The 16,491-nt window shown below is 41.2% G+C and overlaps 1 protein-coding gene across 2 annotated transcripts in view; it reads right to left on the reverse strand.

Annotated features, from left to right (window-relative positions):
• ankrd12 (ankyrin repeat domain 12) overlaps positions 1–16,491 on the reverse strand; it is a 48,009-nt gene that overhangs the window by 15,006 nt on the left and 16,512 nt on the right. For both annotated transcript variants that reach the window (XM_050074606.1, XM_050074604.1), the window contains exons 2-3: positions 3,521–3,634; positions 431–581 (exon numbers count right to left, since the gene is read on the reverse strand). In XM_050074606.1, the coding sequence (XP_049930563.1) occupies positions 431–581; positions 3,521–3,580 (211 nt within the window). In that variant the 5' untranslated portion in view covers positions 3,581–3,634. The remainder of the gene's footprint in view (positions 1–430; positions 582–3,520; positions 3,635–16,491) is intronic.

The raw sequence follows: 16,491 nt of genomic DNA on the forward strand, positions 1-16,491 counted from the left end.
GTGTATGTTAGACTCAGTCAACATAAACTACGCAGCGCAACAATGTGGATTCTTGATGTGTGCCTGGACAAGAATTGAGGTTAACTGCACAAAGGAATACGGATGTAGAAGGCATTTGGCTACACAGACAACAGGATTTGATGACAATGATTAAAAATACAGAATATCACCAGCCTTATCCCTTAAAAAAAACAAGACCACAAAACAGGAACTTGGTTAAGTCTCTATAATCAACACAACAGGCCACAACTTCATCAACATGGTCAGATTTTGAGTCTAATGCAGAACAAGTGGAAACCCTTTGACCTATTAGCGGCATCTAAAGAAAACGTTCAACAACAGACCACCGGGGGGCAGTGTAAGGACATGGCAGCCAGCCAGCAGCATGGCTGTTGAAAGAGGAGCAGGGAGGAGCAGCAACAGCTCTTACCGGTGTCTGAGTCTCGCTCCTCGGTCTGGAGCGGACTGGTAGTGAAGGAGAGCTTGCGCTTCATGGAAGACTTGGCTTTCCCTTCCTTCCCCAGCAACTCACTCCGGTCCAGCTTCGGAGTTTTGGTGAAAGGGGACAACTTGTCTTTGCTCTGTTTGATATGAGAGGGAAATTAAAAAAAAAATACAAATCAGGCATCAAACACAACAAAAGGTGTGGCAACATTTATGACTGGAGTCTGTCTGCGTGTGTAAACAATACAGTCATGACGGTAAATAAACTGAGGCGGCCCTATGATAAAAAGATCTGTTAAACTAGCTCGACAACCAAGGCTTGAGCTTACAGTGCAGGTAGTGTTTCAGATTAGACTAAAGCTTCCTAAAACATGACACTAACATGGCAAAGTGCAGGTGGTTATATTACAGGCACTGTGTTGTGTCTCTGCAACATATTGTTTGGGTCCTGCAGGCAGCAGGTTTGCCTGCATGACTCAGTAAAATCTTATTCCCAAGGCAGGGTCTCTGCCAAGTGAGGAGTAAAAGATCAGGAGTGACTCGTTTTTTCTGTTTTTACACACAGAATAAAAATATGAAAGAAAGAAGTCTATTCTTAAGGTACTAAGCTTGTTTCAGTGAACTCCAGGAGTAGCGGTAAATACTAATAGACTTATTAGATGAATGGCTTCCCTTTAGTCTGTGAGACAAGCTGTACTTTGCACTCACATTTTAATATTTCACACTGATGCAAACCTTTTACACATATGTTTAGATGTTAAAATACATAAAAAGAAAGCAGAAAGAAAGCTACACATCTTGAGGATGGCTTTGCATGTCTAACAAATAAAATAATTGAGTCAAGACTATATAGGCTGGGTCAAATGTAATAAAACAGAGGACTCAAAATAAACTATATACAATATGAACACAATATTGTTTATACACAGAAGGGCGCTTAATGTTAAACACAAGTAGTCCCACACTGAGGTTAAGTGCATTTCTTTTGGTGACCAAAGTCTGGGCCATAATTAAGCTAAAAACACAACAACTCCCACTTCACAAGACAGAAAATGTTAAGTTTGATCCCTCCCACATGCAGCTGCTATTTGCTTTTATGAATATAACTTTGGTTTTCACTGCATCAATTAAAAATTGTTTTGCATGTGCCTGGAAAGGGTTCACAAAATACTGAAACTGTGGTAGGGGTGGTGACAGGGAAAAACTCCATCATACGCCACTGATGATAGCACCCACTGCATCAGGCCTAAACATTAGTATTATCTGCATTATAACAATGTCTTACAATTCCAGTTACCGGGTACTTCTGCACTCTGATTTGCAGACAAAGCTCTTTCCGTACGCGTACTTTAGTGAGCTGCACTTTGGTGCAGTAAAATACATTTCTGGCAGGAGGAAAAATGTCTGCAGTGTGGTGCTTCTTTGATCTCAGTGAAGCAATGTTCCAGCTGTGCAAAGCTGAAGTGTCTGGCAGTGTTAGAAGTGGAGGAGAGTTAAGATGAGAAGCACTTCTGCCTTAAAAATAAAAGCAAGACATAATTGTCTCTCTCGTTTATGAAGAAAGGGATGAATAAGCAGTGCTGGTATAACAATATAGGCGATAAGATATTGTTACAGTACTGCTGAATCACGTCTAATCAAAACATTAGCATCAGTGTCAACATGTGGTGCAAATAGCTACAAGGAATAGCATAGCTAGGAGGTTGAATGTGCTCCCTGCCAACACCCAGATGTGTGTATCTAAACCTCATGTCTACAAGTGTTACAGCAAATGGGTAATAATGAGCGTGTTTACAAGTTGCAGAGATATGTATACAAATGTCTTTGAGGGAAAACTTATCACCATAATGAAACAAGAGGTGAGCGGGTGCATTTAAGTACCAAGACATAAAATGCACACTCTCTGAGGGAAGTTCTGACTGAACCGAGGCATCTTGATAAAAAGTCAAGTCTGCTTTACCACTTCTACATCTTGTGGTCCTCCGTGCTAACAGTTAATAGAGCCCCATTCGCACAGGACTAGTATTACCAGGGGACCTCATGTGATTTAGAAATTACCCCCCACCCCCACATGAACCTACTGACATTATCCCCAAGATACGATGCGTCATTTTTGACTCCACTCTACACAACGCAAACACTACACAGCACCACTCGCTGTGATTTACAGTGTTAACCTCCTTCTGTTTTTATGTGGGTTGAACAAACAGAAGTGACTCTGTCAGACACCGTCAAGTCATCCATCTCATTATCTTCTGAGATTTCGCTCTTCTGGATCGGAGCTTGCTCTTTCTGAAATGGGTCTCCATGCTGTGTAGCTACGTGAGCCTCCTGCACCCAAAATGCTGTCAACGCTTTCATTTATATTTGCCAACCCAGCCTCCATAATGCTCGACCAGGAAAGAGGCAGGAAAGAGGCAGAAAAGAGGCACAGAGAAAACAAACAAACATCACATGACCTCTGCCTTTGGTGAAATATGGTCAGTAATTCATGGTGGACTTACTAGAGGTCCTCATGTATCACTATTCACATGTGAATAGGGCTCAAGCCAAACTGCTAACATTACAGCCATGTCTCAGGTAAATATTGACAAATCACAATTAAGGCACTCAAATACAGGCCACGTGTAAGATGACTTGGGACTCGGGACAGCTTCTCAGTGAACCCTGAGGTTGTTATTGTTTCATCAACTGCTGTTTCCAAGGTCAAAAATGAACTCCAAACCTCAATTTGTATGCCAACATGGACAAGAAGTCCCCAAAGTGCTCTGAAAAACTGGAAATTTTAATATCTATAATTCCATGACAACTGATGAGGATTGTGTTATATGATCTCCATCTCCTAAATGAACTGTAAGGCAAGATTAATTTATTAACTGCTTAACAAAGCCTTGACATGGGATCCAATACTGTGCTACGTATCTGTATGATTTAGGTCAAAATCAAAAGCAAACAAGCCCACATTTCATGGAGCTCTAGACAGTACAAAAACACAGAAGAGGGCAAAGTGAAAACACAAAAATAACTGTGGCATAATTCTCACTCAAGAGTCTATTCTGTGTCTGTGCTCACATACCTTCTTCCCCGCCTGCTTATCCACCATGGCTCCATCTCTGTCGCTCCCAGGTTTGGCCATGGTGCGGCACCTGACTAGCTGTGACAGCTACAGCACAGTAGGTTCATCATGCACCTGGAGACAGAAAACAACAGCAATGAGAAGGATTTCAACATTGCCACGTCACAGTCTGAGTGGATGACTGCCTGGCCTAGTGTTCCTTTAGACTCGGTGATAACAGGCAGTGACACTGGCGAGAACAAGAGGTATATTTAAGTACAGGTACAAGAAAAGTCTTCCCAGAGACTGCGCTTTCACACAAACGTCTGCATCACAGAGGAAACAAGAGCCAAGTAAAGACAAGTCACTTAACCCAAGAGAGGAGCGGAGTGGCAGCGTATGACACAGCACTGCTACAAGGTGTAAACCAGCTGTGTTACAGGATGTGCATTGAGTGGTTCAGTAATCAGGGATTTTTATTGAAATTTCCATTCCACTTCTTGAGACAGACCCTAAAAATACAGGCAGGAAACAACTACACAAGGTAGCATGAATCACAGCTTTAGGGACTCAAGTTTCTAAGAGGAGAACGTCCCCCATGCATGTTGTCACTATGGTCTACTCATCAGTGTAACCAAGCTTCCCCCTGATGTGGTTTTTGTCAGTGTAGTAACACGCGCAGCAGAGTCAATGGGGGCACTGTGGGCGCCTGCAGTGACTGAAGAAAGTATAACACTCGGTTGAACATGCGCACAAAGCCGACATGGCATGTGTCAGTTATCTTGTCACATGAAGAATGCAGTTTTCAGTCACAAGATCCTCTTTCTCTTGTACTTTCAATGAACTTTCCCTGATTTTACAGAACCAGTATTTCTTGGGTCCAATGAAAGCACCGCAAACAGTAAACTCTATATAAGGACACCTGAGAGCCACTGATAAGCTGTGAAGCATGGGACAGTCCCATTACTGTGTTATTCAATTACAACTTCACTATGATCTTTTTAGTTAACATTTAATTCACAAAGAAAAGAAACTAGCATGATTTTTTTCAGTATTGCAGTTATTCACACAGCAAACACACTTCTACTGCATGTAAGTTGCTTTAAGAGCACAAATTTTCCCATCATTTCAGGGGATTTCTTCCAATCAGAAACAAAATTCCTGTCGGGGCAGAGTGCTGTTTTGATAAAATTATTAGAGTAAATCAATTAATACTTTGCTTTAGGTTCCAGCTTCTCATGTGAATATTTGCTGTTTTCTTAGTCTTTTATCACAGTAAATTGTACATCTTTGGATTTTGTACTGCATGTCAGGCAAAACAAGCAATTTGATGCCAATTTAGGGCGCATTCACACCAGGATAGTTCGGGGGACTCGGTTCAATTGGGCGGGGAATGCCTTCATTTGATTCAGTTCACTTTCACACTGCACCTTTTAAAGCAGACCAAACCGCCTGGACAACAGCCGCTCGTTTGGGGGCAGTATTGCCCTAAACAACCACTGACCAGGAAGAAAAAAGCATGAGGAAGAAGAAAACACTGCTCAACGATCGGCCAGGACCGAAAAACTGCAATCCATCCCCTTCAGCCTGCTTGGTCACCACAAAAACAATGGAGCGACACCAAATTTATATCAATAAGCGCCTGCACCTCCTCACTACTCCACGTCTGCTCACGAGACATTTTCCAACTTTTTCTTTTTTTACCTCTGCATCTCCCAGTTCGTGCTGTTGGCTTTGTTTTTTTTTTCTACTCAAAATGTACTGCGCTCTACGTCACCTCCTCTCTTTGGTTTGCTGGATAGTCCGTTTGCATTCCCCACTGTAAGCGAACCGCACTCCCCAGTTTTCAAGCAGACCAGGGTTCGCTCGTTTGGTCCGCACCAGAGTTCGAATGAGCGTTCACACCACTCCAAACAAAATGAACTATCCTTGGAAGCGGACCAGGGTTCGTTTAAAGCAGACCACATAGTGCCAGTGTGAATTCGTCCTTAGATTCTGGGAAACTATGATGACCATAGCTCAGCATAGATGGCCTGCTATCCCAGCACCTTCCAATTTGAGCTCACCTGTTTTTTGTTTTTTTTCATACTGGACCTTAAAGGCAAAGGAAGGTAGCAAATTCCCACATTAAAGTAACTGTAACCATCAGCAGTTAAGCATTTTTGCTATATTATTTAAAAACACATGCATCTCACAACCATTTAACCTAGCACAGTTTCCAGAAACATCCAGTGTATATGTACTGTTTATATCTACATATGCAGCTATCCAGTCATTTGGGTCTCTGTGGCTACAGCAGGGACTGAAAGGCATTAATCCTGTGAGACTAAGACATTCATCAGACTACATTATGTACAGTACGTCTAAAGATTAGCAAGGGCTTTGCAATGCTAACCAACCCTGAGATGTAAACAAAGTCTTGGAAATGGTAAAAAGAAAGTAAGTGGTTGCTTTTCAATTACAAATAAAGCAGACAGGCTATAAAGGAGATAAGTACTGTTGCAAAATGTAGATTTTATGACTTGAGATTCAAGCTTTCCAGTTCTGTAAAGTGCACAGTCAACAGTGATACTACCACAATGACAGCACAATCTATCTATACCTAAATACTGAACAAAATCAAAAACATACTACCACTGACACTAAATGGATGTAAACAGACTTAAGGTCTGTAATTATGAGATATAATCAAGATAACAAGCACGGACTAGCATACCATGCTTCATCTGGAACATTAATGTGGCGTATTAAGGATTTATGTCAAAGCCACAAGTCTTACCAGTTAAAGAAGCAAAAGCACTCTGAGACGATAACGGCGTTAACAGAGCAGGAAACTACTGCTGTTGTTACCCGTTCTGCTGTTGACATTTTTAATGTATGAACTGTCAAGTGTCAATTTATGGATTTTCAGATTATAGGATTTAGATCGATTGCTGTGATATGTGTTTTGGATATAGCGTATGTTTTTTTTTTAGATTTGAAATGATTAGTCCATCAATTAATTAGTAAATTCTTAAAAAAAAGTTAATATTTTGGAATCAATTAATTGTCTTTTTTTTCTACAGTTCATTAATTGTGAGGATTTGCTGATCGTCTCTGCTTTATATCTTCATTCATCTTCTAACCACTTCATCCTCTTGGGGGTCGCGGGAGGGCTGGAGCCTATCCCAGCTGACATTGGGCGAGAGGCAGGGTACACCCTGGACAGGTCGCCAGACTATTGCAGGGCTGACACATAGAGACAAACAACCATTCACGCTCACATTCACACCTACGGACAATTTAGAGTTATCAATTAACCTAGTCCCCAATCTGCATGTCTTTGGACTGTGGGAGGAAGCCGGAGTGCCCGGAGAGAACCCACGCTGACACGGGGAGAACATGCAGGCTCCGCACGGAAGGGCTCTCACACCCGGGATCGAACCGGCAACCCTCTTGCGGTGAGGCAACAGTGCTAACCACCACACCACCGTGCTCCCCTGCTTTATATCAATATAAATTAAAATAGCTTTGCATTTTGTACCATTTCCTGACACTGTATTGACCAAGCAATCAGCAAAAAATATTAACAAATTATGCCTAATCTTTAATAAATAATAATTGTTAGTTTAGTGTTCTTATGTAATTTTATTTTGAATGGGCAATTAATCATTATTAGGCTAATCAAATTTTGAGTTTGTGTAAACATGAGGGACCATGTTAGGAATAAGAGTTTACACTTTACATGTTATCCCTTGGGCTGTTTGTCTTCTATATCCATAAATGAAATCAATCCATTAATCAATCAACACTACAACACATTACAAGGATTTAATTACATCTTAATTACATCTTGATACACAGCAGGGCAAATCTAAAGGGTTACACATGCCCTTGGCCTTTCCAGACAGAATCCATTGGTACTTGGCACTTAATTATCATGAATAAGATGACTGGACATTTCAGAGGAATCCAATATTTTGTTTCTCCAGATATCTTTACAACCTTTGCTGATCCTAAGTAATAGTACAGTGTTGACAGGTATCGTTTTTCCACTACACAGCCCTGCTGCTCAGCTGAGGCCAGTGAGAGGTCCATCATTAGTCAGCAGATAGCCGGTATGCAGCAGCATCGTCATTCAGGCAGCTGAAAGGGAGAATTGAGCAGCCCACAGTGAACACGTTGGTGTAAAGAGGCTAGTGTAAGGGGGGTATTAAAGCGGTATGGACAGCCCGGGACCAGACCAGAAAACAAACGCTGACAGGACTCCAATCTGGCCCAGAGAGGAGGCGAGGAGGGTGTGACTATAATTACAGAGGTATTTGGGCACTCGCCAGTTTGGCATTCTCATTCACTGCCGTTTCATGAGCAGCTCAGGGCTGCATGAGCCCCTGCAAGCTCTGCCATTAACCTTGGGCTGTTTCAAGTCTAGATCAAACCCTGCCTTAATGACTACTACAGTTCACAGAAACCATGGCAGAGATTAGTTCAACACTGGATCCCGTACAGTGAAAACAGTGATAGCAACATTAACCCAGGCAACTTTTCACTTCCAGTGAAACTGAACGGCAACAACAGAATCAGATTCAAACTGCAAAATCACAACAGTATAAAGGGTGAGAGATGTACAAAGGCTGCAACTAATGATTATTTTCACTATTGAATCGTCTGCCAAATATCCTCAACTAATACAATAAACGTTTTGTCAATAAAATGTCAGAAAATAGTGAAAAAATACCCTTTATAAATTTCCGGAGCCCAAGGTGACATCCTCAAATGTTTTCCATCTAACACCCCCAAACCAAAAAATATTCTATGTTGAAATAAAAACACTGAAAAGCTGCAAATCTCTTCACTGAAAAGGCTGTGACCAGAGAATAAAAAATATTAATCTATTATCTAAAATAGTTGCGGATTTTTTTTTTTTTTGCCAATTGACTGACTGATTAATAGCAGATCAGAAACAATTGGTCAACAGATTAGTTGATCAAAAGAAAATGAATTGGCAACTATTTTCGATTATTCACATAAGTAATTATTCAAGCAAAAGCCCCCCAAACTCCTTCGTTCCAGCTTCTAAATTGTGATGATTTTCTGCTTTTGTTTGTGATAATTAATTTAATACCTCCGGGGTTTTTACTGTTGGTTGGACAAAAAAAACACATTCACAAGACATCACACTGGGCTTTGGAAAAATGTGATTTACAATTTTCTGATGTTTTTGAGACCAAACACTTAACAGCATGATTGAGAAAATGATCAACAGATAAAAGCGATAATGAAAATAATCATTAGTTTGTAGCCCCATTACTATTGGTCCAACTCTAGAAGTATACAATCCTTCTGTCCGGGACATGAAGTCATGTGCTAGGCTCTGTTTGACATGTAACCACATTGCAAGGGCTGGGTACCGAACTTTGATACCACCATGGCACCGACTGAATTCCTTCGATGCTACGGAGTATTGAAAAATTCCTTGTCATTTAGTCCCGAATTACGATACCCAAGAAGCCATAAGCATGCAGCATGCTTGTACCAAGGTCTAATGCTGGTTAGTTTCTGTCTAACATTACACGTTACAGAGCCATGCAGGAAAACACTACATTACACCTAGAGATGGGACATGTGAATGTGTGTTGTTGTATTTTGAGAGGCTTACTCCAGTGTGTGTCACATAGATGTAAAAAATGTCTCAGAAAAGATCTAAAGAGTGGCTCCGTTTTAAAAGGACGATGCCAATCGCGCACAATGCATTATATACAAGAAGGACATTGACGCAAAGACCAGAAACACAACAAATTTGATGAAATACTTGCATGTAGTAAACTTGAGAGCAGAAATTTGCTCTATGTTAGACTGCAAGAAGAAGAACGGACCACAGCCATTTTCCTCTCAGCATTAAAATCTGCCCAACGTTACAGAGTCTCCTTCAAAATTTTCACCACCGTATTCCCCCTCATCCAAGATTCCTAAAACCGCACTATGATGACTGGGATTTTAGCAGGTACTGTTTAGCAAATATAGAAATTTTGCCATCTGTACTTTGACTAAATGTAATGATACTGTAATACGTGGAGTGACTTGAACTTAGATGAAGTTGTGGTAACATTATTCTTTTATACTGTTAAACTGCTTTGAGTGGGAAAATGCCAAGGTGCCGAAACGTAACACTTAAGAGTTGAAACATACTGCTTAAGTTAAACCACAATGTGGTAAATAGGTTTATATCTTTTATGTTATGAAACTGCTTTGTGTGTGTAAAAAGCCAAGGAGCTGAAAAATAAAATTACAGATTTGTACTATGATGTGTAATGTTAGTTTTCTTTCTCATTACAATGGATTTTATAAAATTGGTAATAAAAAAAGAACTGTTTAGGAACCCGTATCAAATTCAAGTTATCAGTACCAGTATCAAAATCTTTTGACTGATACTCTGCCCTACTACACATTACTGTAACAGTTTCAGTGGATGACCAAAACATGGTGGCCATCAGGGCTGGAGGTCAATTTTCTTTCCAGATTATGAGACTTAAAAATATGACATATTTTCTAAGATATCCTCTTAAAGCCTGGGCATGACAACCACTTGTAATGAAAAATATGGGTCTGAATTTAAAAATATCTAAATATCCACCTGCACTGACTGAACTAAGTCACTAAAATCCCAAGTTAAATGTGCTGGCTGCACTGCTGGTCCCTCTGAGAAGCAGATGTCTCTGTATTTATTTATAACCTGGTGTTCCTGCACTTTAACTCCACTGGTTCCTGACTAACAACAATAACAACCATTTCCCTGTAGTGCCAGAGCATGTTGGCCCTGACAGCAGAGCGGCTGCTTCAGTGCGTGTCCTTGCATGAGTGTAGCGGTTTGGGGGTTTGAGGAGTTGGGGGGTGGTGAGGAGGAGAGTGGTGGTGGGGGTGGTGTAGCTGGGATGGATGGAGAGCACACACAGTACAGTAACCTGATCCACAGACTGCAGGATGGGACAGGGAGGGAAGAGGGCTAAGAATAGCATTGAGCCTGACACACAGAGTGCAGAGTACGCCACCACCACCCGCACCAGCAGCAGCAGCAGCAGCAGCAGCAACATTACTCCACTACAGCTTGCAGAGTACTGCCTGCTGTGAGCTCTCACACACACCATGTGGAAAATATATGTGATTTTCCCCTGGTCTCCCATGTGGCTGCAGTTACAACTGCACACACAAAGGAACCGAATAGAAAACACGCTCTGAATTCATCACTGCGTTTAAAAGGTTATGGACCAGTAGAAATAAAACCAAGTGGATTATTAGCAAGAATATGTTAAATCTACGTTAAAGCTTGAGTCAGATTTTTCCTACAATAGCAGGCAGGCAAATCCTGTAACACGCTCAAGGAGACACACTACGCTTGCTGCGACAGTAAACAGCCGGTCACGTGATTGTGGTCCTGTATGCCATCAGGCTAAATGATGGGGGAGGTCTCTCTCAGCTGCGCATCCACTCCCAGCATTCGTCTCCTCCGCCTCCTCCTCCGACTCCCTAATGAGTAGCAGGACAAAGCCAGGCGCAAAGGCCCTATTACCGAGACTACGGGAGAGGGGCAGAGGAGGCAACAATACCCAGCAAAGAGCCAGCCATCTTCAACATGATCACACACGCACAGACTAACAGCATACATGTTTAAATAATTGACCATTTTTTTGTGCCTGCAACATATAAATACCTCGCACTGTGTGTGCCAAATCTGTTACATGCCCTAGAAATGTCCAGTCCAATTATTATCCCGTTGACAATACAAAATAAGAAGATAATCCTAATCTTCAACATGTCAGTAATTTAAATTATTGTTAAAATGATGGAAAATTGATGAATCCCATTTCTTTATGATGACGTATTCATCCAATGTATTTATCATGTACAAAAATCAAATATATATTCTTTATACTTACTGTCTTTATGAATTGAACATTAGGTTTGTGGCTGTTAGTCATATTAGGTATGCAAAAATATTTATTAATAACAGTATAGTGGATTAATCACTGATAGAATAATAATACTTAACTCTACAAATAACCCTGTAGTAATTTGTAAACCAGGCCAGTTGCTGCTGTGGTATTTAACTCTGTACTCAGCACTGACTGGAGTACCCGAGAAAAATGCCCAAACTAAAAGCATACAAAATCAAAAAACCTGCAAATTACTTAAAAAAATGGACAAATTAAAATTACCACACACTGGTAATATTTAGAAACGGTCATGCAATCCTTCCACTTTAGCTGTCGACCACATTCAAAAGCATAAAAACTGCATGCACCAAATAAGTGGAGCTCTCTTCCTCCCCTCACTGGGTCATCTGAACTGATTTCGACATGGACAGACAAACAGCAAGTGACACTGGATGCCTCAAGGCGTCTGCTCACCTCTCACTACCCTAACCCCAGACAGACGAAACACGCCTCCTCCAACCAGAGTGTCTGGCCTTCGTTCCAGTAGTTGTTTGGTTGCATAAATGAGCCATGTTCCTGGGAAGAGGTGGAGAGGCTCTGGTTCAACCTCCTCCACATGGGAAAAGCATGGGTTACCATTGCCAGTAATGGTGAGTAAATGTATGAACAAGCAGAAGACAACTGCTGCCAAAATTTCACAGAAACTGATAAAATATCAAGGCACCAGCCGCCCTTACAGATGGCATCTGGTGGTCAAAATGAGACCACCTGGTTTAAAGGAGCTATATGTAAGAAATCTAAAGCAAATAGTCATAAAATCCTCCTAATATGTCACAGAGACTAAGGAATAATGTTCATATAACATACTGATCTCACCGACAACAATAGTACAGCCAGAATATTCGCATTAAAAAAAAAAAATTTACAGTCCGCAAATCATGTTTATGTTTTGAATTTGTGTTTTGGCCTGTTGCGCCACCCACCGCCATCTACCAGTCACGCAGTCAGTAGAGTCTCAGCATCAGTTACAGTTACGACTGAGCTACAGCAGCATGGCAAGCAGCATTAGCAGTGTCCCGGTACATAGTATTAGCAGCCGACTCCTCCTCCGCTGTATCCCGGCAGCAGCGTTAGCAGCAGAGAAGCCGGACTTGCTTGAACGGTCCGCTGGAAAACTGAAGATTAAGGACGTGGCGACGTGGCCCTGCCACAGCAGCCGCCCGTGGGCAAACAAATCAGTCTCCAGCGTGCCGCTGTCCAGCAACCTCGAATCTGTAGGGGAGGGGGGGCGGACATGACTCGCGGCAGTATTTTGAATTTGAGTGCAGTAACCGTTTTGGCCACATTCTTACATACAGTGCCTTTAACAGTCAAAATGGTCATTTTGATGGGAGTCTCACAAGAGAACCAAATGATTGATTTTCTGCTCATCCAACAGCACAGCAAGAATACTCTTGAATTTAACTAAGGACAAATCATATCAGTTTGGCAAAAACAGTTTCAGGACTCCAAATTTTCTGGTTTAAATCATAATAATCCAAGTATTAAACTGTTATAAGACCCAGACATAATGTACTTTATGTGTCCTAAATGTGTATTCTTATGTAAGACTGAGTGCCGAATAGTTTCACAGCCTTAGCCATCACTTAAAAGCTTCCATAAAAACAGGAATAGCCCTAAATTTACAAGGGAGAGGCTCAGGGCATGGCTCACACACAAATCAAAAGCCTCATAAAATAGCCTAATGTTTGTACGAGAGAGGCGTAAATAGGGTTAACTTTACTGGCAGGAGAATAGGGCTCAGCACACGGAAACACGCCCATTAAAATTGGTCACAGAGAGTCCGGGAGCCTTAAGAAGCCTACCACCAGTGCTCTAAATGTAGGTTAATGATCAGATATTCGAGCAGCGGACAAGAACAATGAAGCCTTTAGTGCTGATTATGGGTTAAAAGGGAGGGGAGAGGGAACGCAGGAGGGATTAGAGCAAAGGTTAGGACCTAGGCGTGGGTCTTTTTCTTTTTTCCGCCACAGTGCCAAGCTCACATGACTGGACCAAACACTGGGGAACTGTTGCTGTTCTTTCAAGGAAATGTCCAATATCAACTACAGAAATTAAGCTGTGGAAATTTGATAGAAAACATTGTTCAAAATTCAGAAATTACATGCTTATTTCATTATATTTGTTGTGGAAAAGCATCCGTGTTAAGTAAACAGAAAACCTTAATTTCTGGTCACTTTTCAACTCATATGCTGACAAGAATATGAGCAGCAATAAAACAGGATGTGTGAACTCAAAAACAGTGATCTCAAATCTTTTGCACTTAGCACATTAATAAAATTGCTTTGTCATCTTTGTACCCGAAGCTTCCCACATGACTATAAAACAAAACACTTCTCTAACAAAGTGTCACAACCTCAAGGTATCCCCAATCTGCGGGGCTCCATGTGAGCAACATGCAGGCCTCGGCCTGGAAAATGAACCATGGGAGGAAATGTTATGTTAGTTTTCATCATTACATTTAAGACATGACTCCATCTACACCTGCCACATCCTATTAGGCTTGATGAGATGTCGATCCGATCACAGGCGCGACACATGGCTGCTTGAGCTGTGCCAAAACCACAGCTTTGCAGTGCTAGAGTAAGCCTTGGCGAGGCCTGCATGTAAAGGTTGACACAGCGTCTTCGGAGTGTAAGGAATACACAGACTACTGAGCAAACAACGTCTTTGATCAACAGCCAGGCAGCAAGAAGATTAGTAGCAGTTTCATTTCAGTGTATTTACCACTGAGCTTTTCAGATAATGCAGATAAATACCTCATATTGTCTACAGAGTGCACTAACAGCGCTTACTTTATTGTGCACATTAATAATTAAAAAAGCCAACACACAGGTTGAACAACCGCACACTGACCAAAAAGATTATTTGCCAATAAAACAGTGTATGCTTGCTACTACGGAAGAAAACAAGAGGAAAGTGAAAGACACTCCATTTTAAACTGGTAAATACCAGCCCAGCTTTTCCAACAGTCCAAATGTTGCATATATCCAATTTACAATGACAGGAGACTAAAACAGCACCAAACATTCACATTTGAGAAGCTGGAACCACCGATTTTCCTCACACTTTCACTTTAGCTCTACTAACTATTGGTTCACAAATATCACTCTCCTTTTTCGACACTCCAGTCTTAATGCACAGAAAAGGAGAAAAATATTCCCTTGCCCTGAGGTAGGAACTCATTTGCAGAAACCATTTCCAGCCATACTAGCATTTCAGAGTTGATGTATTTCTATAGTCAGCACTGCATCTAAACCAGCACATTCATATCAATAAATCTGTATTGATTTGGATTCCCAAGTATTCAATTTAAAACGTGAGGCTGTGTGGGGCGAAAGGAAATGATCACAGGAACTGTCAAAGAGATGAGCTTCTGCGACAAAAAGGCAAATTTAACACTTGACTGCTGTGACTATTTGCTGTATCAGGACAATTCCTGCATTTTAAACATGAGACCTTGGGCTTAATTTATTCCAACTGCTACTGGTAATCTTAACACGTAAGTATTACAGAATAATGCGAGTTGGCCTGACTACCTCACATTTGAACACTCAAGTGCACTCTGTGTACTAAGACACAATAAACACCATTTCAGATGAAAAAGAAACCTCCTACTTCAATTGTGATTTTACATTGTGTATTGCTGAGATGGCCAATAGTGGTGAACACTAACTATTCCAGTAGTCTACATACAAGGCCAAAAAACAAATTTAAACCTTTACTTGTCAATAAATTTGTGGCATAGCAGCACGGAGGGTACAGCTGCAGCCATGAGACATACTGTATATCAGATTGTTAAGTCAACACCAAGGGCTAACTCTGTGGTGACAAAAGGTTGCTCTGCATCTAGATTTGAATATTTTTCAGTGCCGGGAGGGAGAACAGGCCAGACACAGAGGATTGCTATTATCTGGGAATGACAAAATGAGAGACCAGTTGGTTTTACAATTACTCCTACCTTATGCAACACCTAGATCGGCTGATGCGCATACATACATGAGCTTTTGTCATCTTTTCAAACATTCCAACTGCTGTGTTTTCCACTGCACTGACAACATAAACTGTTTCAGAAACTCCCAAAGCTAAAACTCCTTAACCCAAACTCCACACATGAGCACTGGAACAACAACAAAAAAAGTCACATTTGTAAGACAGGCATTTGAGGGGAAAATTAATGACATAGCAGTGCAAGCATTCATCTCCCCAAATACTTGCTGCAGAGGTTGGATGATAATTTGATGTTGAGGCTGAGGGTAAGAAGAAGAAGAATCACAAAAGCCATAGCTTTAGCTCTATTAGCAACCATTAGAGAAGTTCTGTGGAGAGAGGTGACGTTGGGGAGAGGAGTCAGGAGTGGTGTTGCTGCGATATGGAGAGATTCACGTAGAACAGTTACTGCAAAACCTACGCTGCCCGAGGCTACATTCCAAATACTTTGTTGGCGCCTCACAGCGCAGCTGTGACGGCGGACTACCCTCCTCCATTTTTGCTGTTCTTCTTTTGTAATTTCAACAGACCGCTCCAACACTGTATGGCGAGTGTGATGTGGAAAAACATGGAGGTATAGGAAAACACACGTGAATTCAGAAATGACCATTCTCACGGCAGCTGCATGGCCAGTAATCACATATTTATCGGATAAGGAACCACAAATGAAAGTAGGGCTGATATGGAGAAAATCAAAAATCACAATATCTTTGAGCAAATACCTCGATATCGATAAATCAATTTACACAATGAGATTTCTGATTATTAATCACCAGTCACGTGGATATAATGTTGAAGTGGGTAAAGGCTAATAATAGAACAGCTAGAACAGCAGGGTTCAACACTAAGGTTTTTTTTCACTTGCTCGGTTGGGCAAGTTGGTCAGAGATCTTCTTGCCCGAAGTCAGTTTTTACTTGCCCTATAAAAATTGTTTAATTTAAGCGGCTATCAAATAACAAAGACTGCAGTTATTTTTATGTTATGTAATCTTTATTCACACTGTATTTATTAATTAAAACAACATATGTCAT

The sequence above is a fragment of the Epinephelus moara genome, chromosome 21 (assembly GCF_006386435.1).
Source record: "Epinephelus moara isolate mb chromosome 21, YSFRI_EMoa_1.0, whole genome shotgun sequence".
In the NCBI taxonomy this organism is placed as follows: Eukaryota; Metazoa; Chordata; class Actinopteri; order Perciformes; family Serranidae; genus Epinephelus; species Epinephelus moara.